At 42.6% G+C, this 19,659-nt stretch overlaps 1 protein-coding gene across 3 annotated transcripts in view; it reads left to right on the top strand.

The window, feature by feature from the left end:
* HYDIN (HYDIN axonemal central pair apparatus protein) overlaps window positions 1-19,659 on the top strand; it is a 133,865-nt gene that overhangs the window by 41,910 nt on the left and 72,296 nt on the right. For all 3 annotated transcript variants that reach the window (XM_081016867.1, XM_081016868.1, XM_081016869.1), the window contains 5 exons: window positions 3,661-3,899; window positions 5,961-6,201; window positions 7,723-7,866; window positions 9,904-10,047; window positions 10,266-10,579. In XM_081016867.1, coding sequence (XP_080872993.1) covers window positions 3,661-3,899; window positions 5,961-6,201; window positions 7,723-7,866; window positions 9,904-10,047; window positions 10,266-10,579 — 1,082 coding nt within the window. The remainder of the gene's footprint in view (window positions 1-3,660; window positions 3,900-5,960; window positions 6,202-7,722; window positions 7,867-9,903; window positions 10,048-10,265; window positions 10,580-19,659) is intronic.

The raw sequence follows: 19,659 nt of genomic DNA on the forward strand, positions 1-19,659 counted from the left end.
AGGGAAGAGGATGTTGCTGAATCTTGGGCACCAGAGATGGAGGGAGCTGTGGCCCAGCAGGAACATGAGTTCTTAGATCTGACAAATGAACTTGGAAAAAGCCAGATTTGGAAAGATAAAGTTTGGTTTGGTTTGGAAATGGGGGGTTGGATAGACCCCCCCCCCATGCAGGGATGTTTGGACTTTTCAAGTCTGGCAATGGGCCGTGAGATGTTTGGGGTTGTGGGGGCTCTTAATTCTGGAGGGACTTTGAAACATGTTTTTAAATACCAAATGGAGTTCAATGTGGACTACGGAAAAGGGGCTGATTTGTTGAGAAGGGTCAAAAACACTGTTAAGTGGGAGTTCCCACGAGTGAAAGGAGCAGGAGACAAAGTAAAGTACAGGTATAAATATGAAGAAGAGCCGTGGAAGGGACATGGAAGAGACTTAAGGGCCTCGGACATTAGATTACCAGGTTAATGCGCTAGATTGGTGTGATAGAAAGGACTGACAAAACCCGGGACTAGGAGGAAGAGACGCTGGATGAAGATTGGAAGGGAAAAAAAATTATTAGGATTGTTTTATAAAATTGATGAATGCTAGAAAAATGTTGGAACGAAATTATTTGGCTTTAGTAAAAATGTTTAAAGAATTATGTAAGAATATTATGGTTATGAGAAATTGGTATAAATAAGATCTAAGTTTCAAGTTTTAAGGTCTTTTATAGTAAGATAAGATTAAAATAGACTACGGTAATGTAATGACAGAATATTATGAAAAATGGAAAGGATTTGCTGTGACAATTAACAACTAGGATACAAAAAAAGGGAGGAGTGAGGAGGTCAAAGAAAGAAGGTAATGACAGTTAAGGATTTGAGAAGATTGGATTTGTTTTTAAAATGTTTGTGGCTTATTTTTGTCTTTTGATTGTGTTGTGTTATTTTTTGATTTTGACTTTTATCAATGTGTAGTGTTGGATTGTGGTTTGTTTTTCCTTTGTTTTTTTTCTTTTTCTTTTTCTTTTTTCTTTTCTTTCTGTAATTCTAAAATTTTTAATAAATATCATTTAAAAAAAAAAAGAGAGAAGGCTGAAATAAAAACCAACCTCTTCCCTAATCCTCTGCCCTTCTTCCTATGACCTGTCACTGAGGCTGTTAGCCATCTGGGCAGAGAGTCACTTGAATCCTGTCGAATTTCACAAGCATAAGAATTGGTGTCAGGGGAGGGTGTTGTTTGGAGTGAGAGAGGCATCTCCAGCTGTGCTCTTAACAGCTGTGTGGCAGCCTCTGTGCCTCCTCTGCCAAGTGCACTGCTGAGCAATTTCAGAAGTGATCATTCCCTCTCTATTAATTACTGTCAACATTTAACCAGAAGAGCAGTTGTGCAGCCAGTGAAGCGGTCACAGAAGACCAGCCCACTTTTGGAATGGTTTTATATTTTCACAAAGATGGTGGACTTGATAGCCAGGTGTTTTATTATCTGATACTGCCAGTGTGAACTGTAAAGGTCTAGAACCGTGTATATGAATTGGTCGGGAAATGTAAACTGTATCTGGCAGAGTTGGGATGGTCCTGCAGTTATCTGAAGAATATGGTCACAGACTTGTTTGACCTAACTACAGAGAGCAGGTTGGGATGCTGCTTCAAAACCCAGTGAAGCCATCAACCCAAGAGTAAGAATGGTTTAGTGCATCAGTGGGCAGAGGCAGGCTGCCCTTCCCTGGTGGGAAGCAACTGGAGCAAAGTGACAACACAAGAATGGGACTTTTCTGTAGTAGCTCTCTGTTTGTGGAATGCTCTTCCCTTGGAGGCTCACCTGTTACCTTCATTACATACTTTAAGGCACCAGGTGAAAATGTTTCTCTTTAACCAGGCCTTCAGCTGATTCACATTCAATGTCCTTTTAAATGTGTTTGTGGGAGGGGGGATTATTGGTTTTTGTTTTTTATTATGTATTTTGTGTTCCTATTTTGTATTTTTATGTTGTGAACTGCCCTGTGATCTTTGGGTGAAGGATGGCATGCAAGTTTAATGAATAATAATAATAATAATTAAACATGGCACAGAATTTGGAAGGGGTCTGCTTCTAGGCCTTCCAAGGAGGAGGTTTGAGATCCACACACCGTTGTATTGTTCTGCCCATGGCAACCTTCTGCTCATAATGAAAGGGATCCACCAAAGATTTTGTGAATAGGAGGTAACCTGGTGAGCACTGTAGAGATTTGTAGCTTTTAATGTTTAATAGTCTATTGTATTTTAATACAATAGTCTATTAAACATTAGACTATTAAACATTAAACAAAAATAAGCTTTTAATGTTTAATAGACTATTGTATTTTAATATTTTGTTGGAAGCTGCCCAGAGTGGCTGAGGAAACCCAGCCAGATGGGTGGGGTATAAATAATAAATTGTTATTGTTGTTGTTGTTGTTATATCTTCTGCATGTGGATCAGGGCCTGACTGAGTGCCAGGGCCTGACTGGTGCCTCCAGGGTCTCTGTAAGCAATTCCCCACCTGAGCTGCCTCAAGGTTGGGGGAGTCACTCCATGCTTCAGTCTTCCTGAATGGCATGTGGGGCTTTTGCAGCAATGAGCATGTGGGGCTCTCTGTGGCGCTGCGTCTGCAGATGGAAACTGCAGCTAGTACAGAATGTTCCTGCCCAGCTGGTGAGAGCAAGATGTAGAGAATGTGTCCACTACTGTAGTTCAGCTACATGGTTTCTGAACTAAAAGTTCTAGCATTTGCCTTTCAAGCCCTGTAAATGGCTTGGCTCTGCTGTGCTTGCTGAAACACTTTCCTGCATATTTCTTCCCCATCCCTTGAGATCTGCTCACAAGGAGAGAAAAGGCCCATTTTGCATGCCTGGGTGATGAAAGAGCAAGGCCACCTTCATTGTGGTGCCCACTCACAATAATTCCTGGGCTCTGGTGGGCTACCTCTTGGTGTCAGGTGAAGGTTTCCCTTTAGTGGAATGCCTTCCTTCCAAGCTGTTGATGGGCAGATACAAAGATTTTGCATCTAGAATTTTGCTGCTATTTATGAGATGTAGGATGATTTTTATAGTTGACTTTTATTTTATTGATTGTGATTTATGTTTTGCAGGAAAGTGACCAATAAATAGAAACACTGATAAACAAATCTGAATAATCTGTTTGCTGTGTGATTTTTCTATTTCCTGTTGTAACATTTTTCTACCTTCCTGCCTGTCCTACAGAATGGGAGGCTTTGCTCTGATGGTCTGAAGTTCTGAGAATCAAGAGAATTAATTCTACTTGATGCAATAACAATTCAGCTCTTCTAACAGCCTCCTAGTTTTTGAAAAGCACCCCAGGTCTCTAAAATGTGTGCCAAGCTTGTGCTGTTGTGATCCTCATTTAATTATTTTAATAAATAGCTTAATATTTGTTTGGTTTCACAGTCTATGCATTGCTCTACAGAACACAAATTCTGCTAAGTGAGCTCACTAGTTTGCAGCCATGGTCACATGCTTTTTGGTGGCTTCTGATCTGGGTTTACATATGTGGAATTTCTTGAAAAATGTTTCCTGCTTTAAGTACTACTGTATATCTGAGTGGCTCGCTCTTTCTTTCTTTCTTTCTTTCTTTCTTTTTAAAAATAAGTTTATGCCTTGCCATGTGAGACATAGATGCTAAGACTGGCTTTTGGATTGTGTTTCAGGCCCGAAGTAATTCCCTGTGGAGAATTGAGCCTAATAAAGGAATTGTCCCTCCAGAGAATGAGATATCGCTAATGCTAATAGCTAACCTGGATGACACCGTGCTGTTCCAGGACAAAGTTAACCTGAGCATAGAGAACAGCAATTCTTACATCATCCCAATCCAGGCCACTGGCATTGGTACCACCATTGTCACAGACAAACCCTTTGCTCCAGCCATTGACCTGGGACCCCACTTCAGGTAGGCTGGCTTTGTGGCTTGTGGGAAATAGTATTCTGTTTTTGGATGAAAGGATATGAGTCGTTTAATTCTCATAGGGCAGTACAAGCAAATGGAAACCTTGAGCTCTTGTCATGATGCCTTGGCAACCTACAAGTAAAGGCAATGTATACTTCAATACCATAGAGCAAATTCCATTTTGTGAAAGCAAAAATAACTCATTCTTGGGCAGTCCTGTGCCCACTTACACTGCATGCATTGTAAATGACTGACTGTGGAAAGTGCATGGGTAGTAACATCTCTAAAATGTATGCACAGCTCTTCACAACTGTAGATATACTTGAAATAATGACTAATCTCACATTTTGTAGCTGCCACTGAGGTAAACATGGCATGATGACCAGGTTGATCTAGAAGCACTTACAATCTTAGGAGTTGGCATGACCTGCTCCCTTGGGCTTTGTACTCAGCCCTATATTATGTCACTGCAGTGCACTGTGTGTTGGGATGCTTTTGGAGACTATTTGGAAACTGCAAGTAGTTCCAAGTATTACTGCTAGGCTTTCAACTTGGACCAGGTGGTGGGAAAATATTCACTAGTACTTAACAACTCTTGAACCCATTTCCATGCACAATTCAAAATACTGATGCTTACCTTTGAAGTCCTTCATGGCTTGCTATGTGGAGCACTGCCTCCTGCAACATGAACCTCACTATACCCTGAGATAAACTTTAGATGTAATTCTGCAGGTTCCTTTACCCTGTCAAGTAAGATGGGTGGTGACGGAGAAAAGGCTTTATCACTGGTGGTAAACCACTGTAGGATGCTCTTCTCAAGGAGGTGTGTCTGGAAACCTTGCTGCCTTTTCATCCTTGAGGCCATCTTTGCCTTATTATGCTGCTTTATCTGCTCTCTCCCTCTTGTTTCTATGAGGGTTGCTTTCTGAATTATTTTATGAGGCAAGTGGGAGTGATTTGGGTGAGGTTTTCACATGAGCAGGATTGAGCTGGGTTAGAGACCTCCGATTATCACAAGTTGCTCTATGGACATGGGTGCCCTTAGAGTGATGGCTTCATTTTATAAAAAGCAAAATCAAGCTAATTAGGGAAATGCCCTCCATTGAAGTGGGAAGCAGTGGTGGAGGGATGGGGGATTTTTTCATTTTGACAGACGCGTCTATCTCCTAATCCCAGCCTCTTATTTTCTGATGCCTGGGATTAAACACTGATCTGTGAGAGGGATGTTGAAGTAAATATTTTAAGGTGTTATTTTTCACATGCATCTATGCTGTTGTTTCCACAATCACCCCCTTCCCCCATGACAGTCAATGGAGAGAAAATTCTTTCCCAGAGAGATGAGGTTGTATCCCCAAAAATTCCTGCTGGAAATCACAAACCTATCCCCACCAGTGATTCTTGGGGTAACAGTCCTTCCTTGGGAGGTGACATTTCACATACCGCTGTCTTTCCTGGGACCCTCACCCTTTGCCCCACTATGATTGCTATCATATCCACTCAAAAAATGGTAAAGTCTTCTGTGACAGGAAAGCACGACACCTATTATTCTGACATTTGGCAGGCTTCTTCTCCTTAGCTGCAAATGGTTTTCAGTTCTGGCAGAAAACAATAGTTTTTCTTTTAACAACAAAAACTTTCTGGGTGTATCAGTATACGACCTGTAATAGGTGTAATCTACTCTGGAGGGACCCCTATGCCAACAAATTTAATTTCACTTCAATGAAAAGAAAAATAATTTTGAGCCGTTTTTAGATTCCCCATTATAGAGAAACTTTCTTTTCAACAGATCTTACTAGTTTGGTCCTTGGAAAAACATAGAGCAACTCTCAAACAAACTGAGATGCTTGGGAGCATCAAATCTTGGGAGCAGTGTACACCTCTAGTTTTTAATCTTGTTTTGTGTGGTGTTTTAAATGGTTTGCTTCAACTTGTCAGCTGCCCTGGAAATATTGATATTGAAGGGTTGCATCTAAATCCCTTAAATAAATATTCCGCAAAATATAGTAAAGACCATTCTTATTTGCTGCCCTGAGATTTAGCCCCTCTCTGCCCCTCCTTTCCTAGCTTGGATTCCTGCTGCTATCGCTTCAAGATCACTAACCGCGGGCGCCGCACGCATCAGCTCTACTGGATGACAGAAGGCTTCCCCCCATTCCGCCAGCGCAACACCCTCCCTCCCATCAGTGCTAACACAAAGAAGAAGTCCTCTGAACTTCCGCTCTTTAAGCTTCAACCACTGAGGATGGAGCTGACCCCAGGAAAAAGCATGGACATGATGCTGGAAGGCTGTTCTGATGTTCCCAAGGTAGAGAGACTTTCACCTCTTTGTTGGGGGCATTTTGGGCTCTCAGTTACTTATTTTTGGAAATGAACCAACTTCTTTCAAGGATTGCTGCCATGTCACAAGTTGCCATAGTAGCAGCAGCTGCATTTCAACTACTTGTTGCCAAGGGTTACTGTAGCTACCATATAGTCAATCTCAAAACATCATATATGGGTTTTTATAACTGATGTAAGAAGAGTTCTACAAGGCCTGATCAAAGCTCAATTTTCAATTATTTTGTCAAGAGTGCTTAATCCAGGAGAGACGAACCTTTTTCAGGCTGAGGGCCACCTTGACCCATGTTCAACCTACATCCTATGTGTGTGTGAGAGAGAGTAAAATCACAGCAAGAGACCATTTTCTGTATAAAATACATATTCATGAAATAAAATGTTACATTACAAAAAGGACTAATATAAGTGGCATTAGAGTGAAATGTCTAATATGCCCACAGGAATTAATATAATCCAGGGCACAAAGAGCAAAATATCAACAGGGTATTGATGCCTTCCCTAATGCCTGCAGGAGAAAAATGAGACAGGATTAAGGTTATACAGTACTGAATTTTAAAATCAACACAGCAAGGCTGCAATCCTAATCCATTTACATGGAAGTAAGCCACACTGAATTCAATGAGACTTACTTTTGAGTAGACATGGCTAGGTTTGCAGTGGATCCAGAATTGGCCTCCACAGTCACTTACGGACTCATTGTTAAAACCGTTTTTATGGAAGACAATCTTACTTGGCTACGAGTGATCGCCAAAGAAGAAATAAGAAGAATGATTGGCCATTAGCTTTGTCTTTACAGTGCCACAAGACTCTTTATTGGGTTTTCTGAAGCAAAGGTTTGACAGTTACACCTTTGGAAATTGATTAATTTTCAAAGGGAACACAGCTGCATTGTAAATATCTGTTGATGGCTGAGATATGCATATCTATTGTGCAATATATGTAAAAAGTTACATTGAAACAGTAGTGAGACTTGTGCACAATAAACCAATCACAGTGGAACAGAAAATATCAGATGAAATTATGGATGAATGTTGGAACAGATTGAGACATGCTTGTACATCTCTACCATTTACACAAATGGCTGATTATGTCCTTGATTCTCACAGCCATTTAATTTATTACTATATAGAAGGTGTTTTTTTTAAAAAAAATTCTGTGGGAAATGTTATGTTGCAACTGGATACCAATACGACCTTTTTGTGGAAGGATGGTATGATCATCACCTTTCCATGATTTGCTTTTAAAGGTCAGGCATCTTAGGCACCAACTGGTGCAGAATTCAGGATATATGGAATTGTCAGGAATCAAACTTCTACAAAAGAGAATTACATATTTGGCAATTCATGCTTCTTTTGCCTGGAACCAAATGGTAGCCAAGGCATAGTTTTCGGGGAGCCCCATGGCCAGGGGTCCACTGAAAGCACCACAGGCATAGTGGCCCAACCACTTTTATTCTGGCAAAAAACTGTGCTCTTCTTTCCACATACAGGTCGTAAAGGAAAGGCTGCTCTGTCATGCCATCATAGGGAAGCAATCTGGGAAGGAGCTTATCATGAAGGTTGATGTCATATGTGAATTCATTGCACCCATTCTACACATTTTCCCTAAAGAGATCACATTCCAAGTGGAGAAGGTTAGTGCTTTGGCCATCAGGCTGCTTACTGGCATGTTACAAAGGGCTTAGTGGAATGAATGGAGGATGGAGTGGGTCGTGGAAAGGGGGGTGGGGCTGTGATCAGAAACTGCAAACACACACTCAATCAATCAATCACATTTTAGTTCAAAAGAGGCTCAGATGTTCTGGGCATCATCAGGAGCTAAAATGACAGCCACCTCCATTTTGATAGAAGGTTTGTGCAGGCAGAGATGGGCAACCTCGTAACACATCAAAACCATGATTGCCAAAGAGATCAGCCCAACTCCTAGGCTCAAAGAGGCCCTTCCTTCACTCCTGCAAAAAAATGCTTGCCAAAAGGTCATTTTGCAACTTGTTTAGCTTCCTCCAACTCAGGGCTGAAATGTGGCTTCATAACAGAAATTATTTACTAAGAAGGAACAGAAAGGGCCATGATCAGCAGCAATCAAGATGTCTGAGTAACCTGGAGCTCCTGCCCTTGGGTATATAATTTCTCTTCAAAGCAGCTGATCAATTCAGAAAATTGGAAAGCTTTTACCCCCGCTCAGAAGGGGGAATGTCAATAAATATGCTGAAATCGAAACAAGGCAGTTTAACAAACTTTCTCAAGCCACAAGAACATTGCAGAGAAGCCAGGGCAATGAGCCAACAGAGAGACAGCATGGCGCTTGGCCCAATTAAGACTGCCGAAGCCATGGTAGAAAAAGATACAAATGCAGTGCTGAGAGGAATTTGCAGCTCAAGGTATCCTCATTAAATTAAAGAAATTATTACAGAAACGTGGAAGGAACTGATGGTTCATCTCAGAAATAAGGCAAATGCAATGTCAAAGGAATTAGAAGGAATTGTGGAAACTGCATCAGCAGCAATAGATTTAAGCTTACAACATTAAAAAACCCTTTAAAAATTCTTCAAGTGAATATGAATATAAAATCAAAGCTGTAAGATTTTCAAAACAAACTTAAAGGGTCAATTTTCATCTGAGGAGTTTTGTGGAAGGGGCAGAATATGACAATATTATGGACTAGATAGTCCAGTGATTTAAATTGCTAATACCTGTCTTGTGTGATTCAGATCCTCCGAGAGACATTATTATATGAAAAAAATAGGAGTTTTTGACGGTGCTTTAGAAATGTGGAAGATATAACTTTTGAAAATTAACACATGGTTCTCTTGACTGCTTTGATCAATAGAACTGGCATAGTTACAGGTGCCCATTTTGCATTTGTAAGAACTCAATCTTTTAGTGTGATGGTACCTTCTCAGTAGTGGCACCTAGCCTGTGGAACACCCTCCCATCAGATGTCAAGGACATGAGTAACTATATAACCTTCAGAAGACATCTGAAGGCAGCCCTGTATAGGGAAGCTTTTTAATGTGTAATTTAAAAAAAAAAATTTTATATATGTTGGAAGCTGCCCCGAGTGGCTGGGACAACCCAGTCAGCTGGGCGGGGTATAAATAATAAAATAATAAAAATAATTGTTATTACCTAAACTTTGGAAATTCTTGCCTATCGATATCAGGCAGGCATCTTCGTTGTACTCTTTCCAGCACCTGCTAAAAACATTTTTGTTTAGACAAGCCTACCCAGATGTTTAGAAAACTGATGTGAGTTTTAATATGTTTTAATCTATTGTTATTTTAACTTTTCTTATTGATAATTTTATTGATATATCTATTTGTAAATCGCCTGGAGGGTTTTGTTTTTTTGCAATCAAGCAGTGTATAAATTTCATGGAATGAATGAATAAATAAATAAATAAATAAATGGGAATGGAATCACATCAGCTTCTACCCCACCCCCCAGTGAATGGGAACAATTGGTGTCCTCTAGTACCAAGTAGCTGGCTATTAAAAGCATAACGCTATCCCTGTGAGGAGGTCATTTCTCATCATGGAATATGGAAGAGCTTGATAGGATGGGATGGAAGGTGATCCTCTGGTTGATCACTTGGTGCTGTGATGTACACCAGGATATATATTTTTTCTGTTCTTTAATACATCTCAAATGTTTTTGTTTTCCCCTGCCAGGACCCCAATGATAGCCTGAATCCCCAGTACGAACCTCTGACTTTGAAAAACGTTTCGTCTTTGCCAATCAATGTTCTCCTCTCTTTGCAAGAACCTTTTTCCCTCTGTGATACTGATCATGAAATGCTGCCAGTACCTTGTCAGGTATGAGGAGTCTCTTTTCACCTCAGGCCTCTAAGTAAGAGGCCCTTTGCAGGGTACAGTTCAGGCTGCTGGTTGTGACCTGTCCAGTCCTAGACAGCACTGCAAACAGTCTCCAGTGACTGAAAACGCAGAAGTCATTTTCAAAGAACTACAGTGGTAGGCAGATACCAATCAGTTATTTATTTATTTAAAATAAACTTATTTCTTTCCTGATTTAGGCCTTAACTATGAACGTTGGGGAGATGCATGACCTCTGTATCAGGTTTGACCCTCTCTACAGAGATGACTTGTACAACCGAGTGGCAGAAGAAGTCTTGACTTTCCGTTACCTGGAGCATCCCCATGTAGACCACATCAACCTACGGGGAGAAGTGCGTTTCCCTAACCTACACTTTGAGACGATGGATTTGAATTTTGGCTGCATCTTGAATGACACAGAAGTTGTCCGTGAGATCAATATGACCAACTGCAGCCCCCTTCTTGTAAAATACCGCTGGTCCTTCATGACAGAGGATCATGAGACCCTGATCAGGTAAGAGCAATCATAAGTCCTCCCTTTGGGATTTTGTCTGATGTTCCCAAGACATTGTCTATGGGTACATGACACAGTCACCCTACTAAGTGGTTAAGCAGGTCTGGGACTCAATGGGAGATACTTGGGAACTTAATGGATACCACCCTGAGACCCATGATTGTCAGGAATGATTGGTGGGTGCTAGAAGAGATAAGAGTCCGGGCCTCCAGCCAGTTTTATAGGTTTTATTTGGTTCATTCTTCTATTTACACTCAGAGCTCTCAGAGCACATCCGGCTCATTGGAATCAGATGCAGCAACTGGTTGCTGCTTTCGTTTCCCCCAGCATAACCACTTCCAGAGCCCTCCCCTTTTCCTTCCTCTGTTACGTGAAGAGCTAAGCCCCGGAAATTGCTCCCCCCTCTCTGCTTCATTGCTTCCTGACAACCCTTCGTCGTCGTCCTCCCCTGATGAGGTACCACTACTAATGATCGGAGGCTTATCTCTGTATTTTCCCAGCATTTCCCCCTTCTCAGCCCCCAGTTCCCTGACAATGATGAAGTAAAGGCTGGATCAAAATGTATCAATTATATGCTATTTACATTGTTTATAATCTCTTGAAACCAACATATGGTTCCCAATGTCAGCCTGTGGATGACTCTGATTTGGATGATGCGCCAGCCACCCAACTTTCCCCCCTGATATTTATATTTTATTAAGGTGATTTCAGTTAAAAGAAATAAAGTGATACAGAAAAAAAGAAGGAAAAGTGAGAGGGAGAAAAACAACAACAAAGATACACATAAAAGCGAAAATATGAAAAAAAAACCCGCAAAAAAATATACAATATTCCCATACATTCTTGTATAAATTGGTATAGTGTTATTGTCCTAGTTCTTATGTAAATGTTAATAGCCTACTGCATTTTGTATAAACTCATTCCAAATGTTAATCATATCAATATCCATAGAGTCTGTGTCTGCCTGTAAGCAATCCGTTCATAAATTGCCAGTGATGTCATATTGTCAGTCTATTGATTAAACGGTATCATTTCCTTATTTTTCCAATTCCTCAATATCAATCTCTTGGCCACCATTAGGGCATGGAAAATCTATTTCTGTTATCCCGTTGATAATTTCCATACTGCAGGTATATAGTTCAATAAAATGTTCTCACACAGGGAGCGTGCTACTCCTCCATCTTCAAAGCCGGAAATCACCCAACTTGAGAGGAAGCCCTCAGCTCCCCCTTCCACACTGCCTTATCCTGAGGATGTGGCTTTTCCTTCAGTCTTGGCCTACTAGAGGTTCCAATTAGGTTCTCATGGCCTTTTTCCCCAAAATCACATACACCTATGAATTGGGTGATGTCAGCTGATCAGTGGGCAGTTCAGTTCTGCTTGGTTCAATTGCATGAGTGAGTTCCCCATGGGAAACGCATTTGTGCAGTAGATCCCTACAAAAGGCAGGCTTCAATTCACTTCCCACTAACTGATGGGTGGGGAGCTGAAGCCTGGTTGTTTTTGTTATCTCTCCTTACCCCTGTGGATAATCCACTTGTCAATCATCAAGCATCATTATTATGGCAGTTGAATGACAACTGGGTGTCAAAGTTGGTCTGCAGAGATTGGGGGAGAAAAGGATCTGGCCAGTGGTTTAATTCTTCTTCTGAAAGTAGGAGAGAGAGTGCAAATGGTAGAAATGATTGCAAACAGGAATAGCTTTTGTCAAGCTGCCTGCAAACCTTCTTCCTTGCAAATATGAACCAGCAGTGCTGCTGCTTTCTCAAACTTGGCCTTCGTGCAGTTATTTTAATTACAGCAGCAAACGGATTTTCCACAGTGCCCCAGGAAGTCCAGTAAACATAACAACTGCATTGATGGTCTGCCATTCTGAATAACATCAATAAACAATTTCCCGAGGAAAACATAAGCCAACCCAGTGGAAAGGCCTTTTTGGCTGGCGGAGGGTGGGTGGGGGGAGCCACTGAGAGGCACTCCTCCTCGTGAGCTCATTAAGGAGTCTGATCCTGGTCTGTGCCAAGTGTTTTCTGTCAGACACTGAGTGCTGTCGTCCCTTCAATGCAGTTTGTAGCTGTTTGGGAAACAGTAGAGTCTGAAGGATGAGAAAGCAAGATAGATAGATAGATAGATAGATAGATAGATAGATAGATAGATAGATTTAAAGTACTGTAAATGCAACCCCAACCCAAAGCATTTCTGGGTCTGAGGCTGGTGGTTTTGTCACTAAGAGTCCCAGGCCACATTTTTACTGTGGCTGCTCATAAGAGACTTTCCTTTCTCATCTTCAGTGTTTCAGCAAGCAAACAAATGCAGGTGTGGGACCCTAGTGGCAGGAGGAGGATGGTTGGAGGGCAGTGGGGCTTAGAAGCTGCATTTAACTCCAAGGCTTGGCCAAAGACTCTGTGGGATAAAGGAGCAAGCCAAGTACCCCAGGCAGAAAAGATGTGGGGAGGAAGTTTGTCAAGGCAGACAGGCAAGATGAGGGCATGCTGTTGGAGCCATGCTCTAGTTTCCATTTCAGCAAACTTCTATTTTACTTGAGGTTGACAGCATCCCTTAAGTCAGCTATGGGAAGGGAAGAGGACGAACCATGACATTGTTCTGTGGTGGCTCCAGGTGGTCCTTGCAACATCAGGTGATCTACAGGATCCCAAGGACTTTTCCACATAAGCCATCTTGCTAGTTTCCTACATAGTAAATGCACATTTTTTACAAATTTGTTTCAGGGGAACCGGAGGACTTTCCTTCAGGGAAAGTAGGAATATTTTGTTTTCCCAGCACACACTGGGCTTGTCTGCTCTCCTCAAACCTGTGTATGATTCTCCCTTGCTAGCTTCCTAGGTGCACTAGGGAGTCTTTGCCAGTGTTGTATCTTTATTGAGTATGGGGAACCTTTGGCCCGTCAGCTGTTGCTGAACTGCAAGTCCTATCAGCCCCAGCAAGCATGGCTAATGTCCAGTGATAATGGGAGCTATAGTTCAGCAACATGTGCAGGGTCAAAGGTTCCCTACACCTGACCTGTACTCTGGGATTCCATATAAGTATATATAAAGAACTAGACACAGCATTCCCAATATTATTAGCTTGATTTGGTAGTGCTTTGCCTGCAATGTAAAATCAGAACGGTTGTGAAGTGAAAGCCTTAGAAGGCAGGTAGGAGTCTTGGTTGTCCATCTCCTTCTTTTACTGTTACTTTCTTATAGCGCAACCTCTGGCTTTGCTCTTACTGGATTGTAGAAAAGCTGGGCCATTTCTAGCAGTCCACAGCCCCCTCCCTTGCTCCCATTTGCAATCTGCTCTTGTCAGCCATGATAGATATGAGGCTGTAGCCCACCTCCTTCCTAGGTGTGGTGAAATTCTGAGTCTCAAAATATGATCAGTGCCCCCAGCATTAGGTAGAACTGCTTCTTATCTAGGTAATCTCATAGGTCTAATATTTAGTAGTATCTGCACCCTTGGGATAGGTCAGAGAGGCCATGGAGGTTCCCTTCGGCTTGAAGGTCACAGGAGAGGCACATGGAGCTGGGTGTTGTAAGCCCCACAGCTCTATCAATATTGGACTTGGGTTGGCAAGCTCTGACATATGTGGCGGAAGAAGTAGGGGGTGCTGAATGAGTAGTACCTGAGTAAGATGAGGGAGGACCTCCCTTTTCTACCCCAGGTTCTATTGCTTGGGGGGAAAGAGCAGGGATATCAGGTATTGCCAAGAATTCGGGAGGGCTCGGAGCTGCCAAGGTGGGAGGAACTACTGGAAGTGGAAATTACTTAACAGGAGCCTCAACAGGAGGGTGCAGTCTTGTTGCTTCAAACCAGGCTCTGCCTTTGTAGATGGGAGCAGGCCCACCCACCCTTTAGAAGCACATTTTTGCAATTCTGACATTCTCTGAAGACAGCAGATTCTTGTGAATGAGTGCACCACACCTGGGTGTGACAGGTCATGGAAACTTGTTGGGACATCTTTGATGCTTTTGTCTGGTTCTGAACTTCTTGCCCTGCTCTTGAACTATGGCTCCTGAGCCTTTTGTCTTCTGCTGGGCCTGTACCAATACTTGAATAATGGTAAGTGAGAGATCTTACTTACAAGTAAGGGTATCTCTTTCTGTGTTTGGGGATAGGAGCCAGGACACATGGTGCATACACCCCACATATCACTACACATCTCCACCTCCTGTGAAGTTGCTTAAATATTTTATATCACTGCAACCCACCATCATGGAACCAGGCTTTTGGTCTCCTTTCTGGCTTCCCCAGCCAATCCTCCATTATTTACTATTACACACACCTTCAGACTCTCTAGCCATGCTATGGCATGTTGGCATTTCAGAAGACTGTGCGAAGGTGAAATTGCCACATGCGGTGCTCAGGGGCATCACCAGCATCTCACAGGATTAGACCCTTCATTCTGCAAGGCTCCTCATTAACCTTCCGGATGTGATGCTGGTTGACCCCTTTCTTTTCATCTCTCTCTTTGTGTATTAATTAGGCTTCCCGGCTGTTTCACGGGGTCCTTGTGTCGGCACCACCTGACTATCCGGAGGACAGCTGGGCCTGAAGGGAGCCTCCAAGCTGTTAGCACCTTCACTTGGCCATGAAGTGGCCAGGAAGAAAGCACAGCTTGTCAGATATTATTTCTCTTTTGCTACCATGTGTATAATTACATCCAGCTAATGCAGCCTGACAGTTTGGTAGCTAAAAAACAGGTCACTGCTATTCTATCCACTCTGTGCCTTTCATCACAGTAACTAATTGTCATTCAGATTAACATCTGTTTTTCAGCTAGGGGTGAAGAATGTGACTTATTTAGTTTTATTTCTGGACCTTATAATTAGGGCAGTGACTTTTATGGTTTTCATCTAATTATTCAGTCTTAACCTTTCATTTCCCCCTACCCGCCTTAGGAGAGTTCACATGAAAGCACTCCGTTTTTCTGCATTACAGTACTCTGGAATTATTCCCCACACTCTCCTCATGCTAACATGCAGAGTGGGAGAGTCATGCTGCAAAAAGGGGCAAATGCCATTCTGCATGGCATGCAGCATTAACAAAATACCACATGTGTAGCAAATGATCACTTGTCATATGTGATGGGAACATCAGCATGCCTATGATTTTGGGAGACAAACTATGCAATAGGTTTGATGATAGGAGCACATTTGAAACTTTCTACACTGTTGGTAATATTTAATTGGATTTAGGGTGATGTGTCTGTGGAACAGATGTATTGAGCAAAAGTCTTGGTAATTGCAGCCAGAGTAGTACAAATCTACAAATCTATATGGGAATGGCATCTGAAGTGCTTTGAATTAGCAGAAATAGCGGACCAGTTTGGTCTATAAAACAAAGTTAGTTCAGAGGTGGCCATACTTTGTAAATTATTGATATATGAATCTGGGAAATATTACAATTTGTGTAAATCTCTAAAATGATGTCTGTCTGTCTGTCTGTATATACACATACACCATATGTGAAGCATGCTCAGTAAGCCCAGCACCTCTGAGTTCTGATGGATTACTGTTCCCCATTTTATAAGGATCCAAATAAATTAGATAAATAAACATTTTCAGGGACTCAGAAATACTAACATACCCCATTTTTACTGTCCTTTGCTCCCCCTCCTCCTCTTGCTCCGCCTTTGGGATCCCAGTCAATCAAGGTTTACATAGCAAAGGCCAGGGGATGACATCCCCACATAGGTAACAGACAAATATAAATACTGAAGAGCCTAGAAGGTCTGTCCTATGGAGAAACAAGCTGATCCTCTTTCCCACAAAACATCTTAAAGGGATGTTGCAGTTAGACCCTGGAATGGCCTTCACCAAATGGCAGGGGACATGCTGTGCACATGGAAGCTTCCAAGTTAATCGCTGCCTGGCATCTCCATTTTTAAAAAGAAGTTGATGTCTTATTAGCGCTTTCACATTACAATAAGGATATCTGCATAACCGGGTGGGGGGGAGCCTTTCTTCTGACTTGGAAAGCTACTTTTAGTCGTATTAGACATCACCATCTTTCTCGGACTGATTGCCTGACTCAGTTCAAAGCAGGCATACTTAACAGGAGTTCAAGAGCAGAACCAATAACTTCTCAAAGAGAGATTCCAGACAAGATTAGTTATCAAGGCTGCTTACATGGGGCACGGTTTGGACTGTAGACCTCAATATACATGTGTTCTGTCCCCTACGCCTCCGCTCCACATGCCTGTAGGATTCTGAAAATTATTCTTCCCTCCCACAGCCCAGTCAATACATTTTTCTGTTCCAGGTGGCTGCATTGTACTCTCTTGCAATGTGGTAAGAGAATGCAGGGATTTAATGGGATTGCAGGCAGACCACATCTTCTGTGGCATAGCAAAGGGACCCAGGGCAAATCTTGTGATTGTGTGTGTCCGTGTGTGTGTGTTGGAGTGAGGGGATTATACATGTTTTATTAAAGTTGGCTAGTTACCTTGGAATATCTGGAGTCTTTGCATTTTAAAATAAATAGCTCCCCATTCCCAATTCCCCATGCATCCTCCAGCTCTCTAGAACTCTTAAATTGCTGACAGTGAAAGAAATATTATCCGAGGCTGTGCAGGAGTCTGAGACCAAGCCTCTGCTCTAACACCCCCGCTGGCCTCAGAGTTCTTTAGCACCAATTTGTTCCCATCCCAGACCCTCATGTCAATCAGTGTTACTGTCTGTGTTAGCCATTGGGTTGTGTGCTCCTTGAGGCAAGGATGTTCATTGTCCAAAAGTCTCATGGAGACCTTGACCCTTCCAAATGTAATGGAAGTAACAAGAAGGAAGAGCAGCCAAGTAGATACCACAACACTTTTCTCTTTGTTTCTCCCATCACTGGAGAACAGTTTGATGAGCTGAAGGCTGATAGCTTCTTTGATAGGGGATAGAGCTTTGTATAGCCAGCTCCCCTGGGGCTTGCTTCTGACATCCCAGGCCAAATAGCATGAATGTCAATTGCAGAAAACAAGGTGGATTTATAGGCATTTCTGGGAAGGAGAATCACGGGTCTTGAGAGGATACCGTTGGGTGGTGATGGGTTTTTGCCTCATAAGAAACAGGCTCCAGGGCCACACAGCTAAATTGCTCCATGTATAACTTCCATCATCTCTAACCATTTGCCATGCTGTCTGGCAGGGGCTGGTAGGGTTTGGAGTCCAACAACACTTGGAGGGCTGCACGTTTCCCACCATTGTCTTACTCCATGGGTTAGGAACTGGATCCCAGCAACAGGCGCCTGTAGCCAAAAATGGTTTTCTACCCCTGCTGTTGAGCATCTGACAATTATACTCTTTCCTCAGCTTGATGTCTCATCCAGTCTTCAGGCATAAAAGGCACAGATCCCTGGCAGAACATGTGCTTTGTATACAGAAGATCTCTGGATCCACTCCTGGCATCTCCAGTTAATAGAATCCCATAACAAGTAATGAGAAACACCCTTCCCTGCTCAAGATTGTGCAGAGCTGGCTAGGTGGATGGAGATCTTGACTTGACTTAAGGCAGAATTTTCTGATATTCCTGACCTTATGCACAAAACAAAACTGATTCCATGCTGTTTACATAATTGGCCTGGGAACTAGCAGGATAGGAGGGCATATTCTGATGTTATTGGCTGTTGATGAGCCTTTGATTTCAGATGTTTGAGGCATGTGTGCCCTGGCTGGCTAAGCCAGCCCCATCAATATAGAAATCATTGCCAACTCTGTGTCTGCTCTTGTTTCCGTCTGATGGGATTTCTGTGATTATACTCAGCATTTCTTTATTTCTGTTTGACACCCTGTGAAACAATTACAGTGAAGTTATCTGTATTTTTCTGGACCCTTCCCAGCTCCCTCGCATCTCCATCCTTCTGCTTTGTGCATTGCAGCCCTGTAGTGGAGATAGGATGAGCAGTTTTGTAGATGCATTTGGGGCCTCCTCATGCCTGCAGTGAGGCTTTGATGTTTGACTCAGTCATGTTGCATGAGGTCACATTGCATTAAATTGAGGATACAGGGAGAGCAAGCCAAAAAATTGGAAGGCTAGTTTAAGGCTAAGCTGAAGAGCCCTGAGCAGAACCTCTTGACCAATCTGCCAGAAGCCTCTTCTTCCTTCCAGCCCCTTTAAGAGTTGCTAGGAGGGGTAAAGAAAGCAGGGATGTTCAAGTGACATCAGATGAGATTGAACTGCAGGATAGGGTGGCAAGGAAGAGGCAGGATGTGTGCTGTCCTAGGAAAATGTTCCAGGTGTTGTGGAACCTGACTCTCACCAGGTGCTTCCCTGCTTCTTGATAACATAAGACCTCAGCTCAATTAGACCAAAGATCTGTCTAGTCCAGCCAACCAAATATTTGTGGGGATCCCACAAGTAGGACATGAGGAGCTCAGTCCTCTCTTGCTCATGTTATTTAGAGGCATATAAATCATATCGGACTCTGGTTTAATATTTTACCATTAATAATAACAGCTCATACTGTGTTTTATTGATGGATGTTGCCTATTATATTATGCATTAAAAATGTTGCAATGTTACTATAGTACTGTCAGAACCGATTGTTATCTGAAATTGGTTGCTATTATACTGCTAATTGGAATGAAGTGTTGATGTGGATTTTTGAGGTTGTGTTGTTAGCTGTTTTGGGAATGTGTTTGTCATGAGCCCTGTGGGAGGGGGCTGGCTGGGCCAGGACAGAGAAGAGAAGTGGCTGACATGACTCCAGGGTGGGATCCAGTGGGCTGGAAAGGTCTCTACCTGGATTGGGAGAGCCAGAGGAAGAGGCTCCTGGCCAGAAGCTGGTTCTAGCTCCTTCACCTTGCCTATCACTCTGGCTGCTGTGCCTCTGGAGTTACCAGAAATCATGTCCAGTCCCAGCTGTCACATCCACCTCTGAGGAGGCAGTAATATCTTGCCTAGGTCATGGAGATGCCAACTCAGGCATAAGCAGACAGGCTGGTTCAACTTTCTTGGGGAAGTGCTAGGTTGCTTGCCCAGACTAAGGACCAAATCCACTTGCCATGATATGTTGTCTCCACCCCTTTTTCTTACAACATGGTTGTGGTGTAAGGGGGTGTTGTTGCTGAGTCAACATCTTTGCTTGTTTAT

The sequence above is a fragment of the Podarcis pityusensis genome (assembly GCF_964106645.2).
Source record: "Podarcis pityusensis genome assembly, chromosome: 8".
NCBI classification, from domain to species: domain Eukaryota; kingdom Metazoa; phylum Chordata; class Lepidosauria; order Squamata; family Lacertidae; genus Podarcis; species Podarcis pityusensis.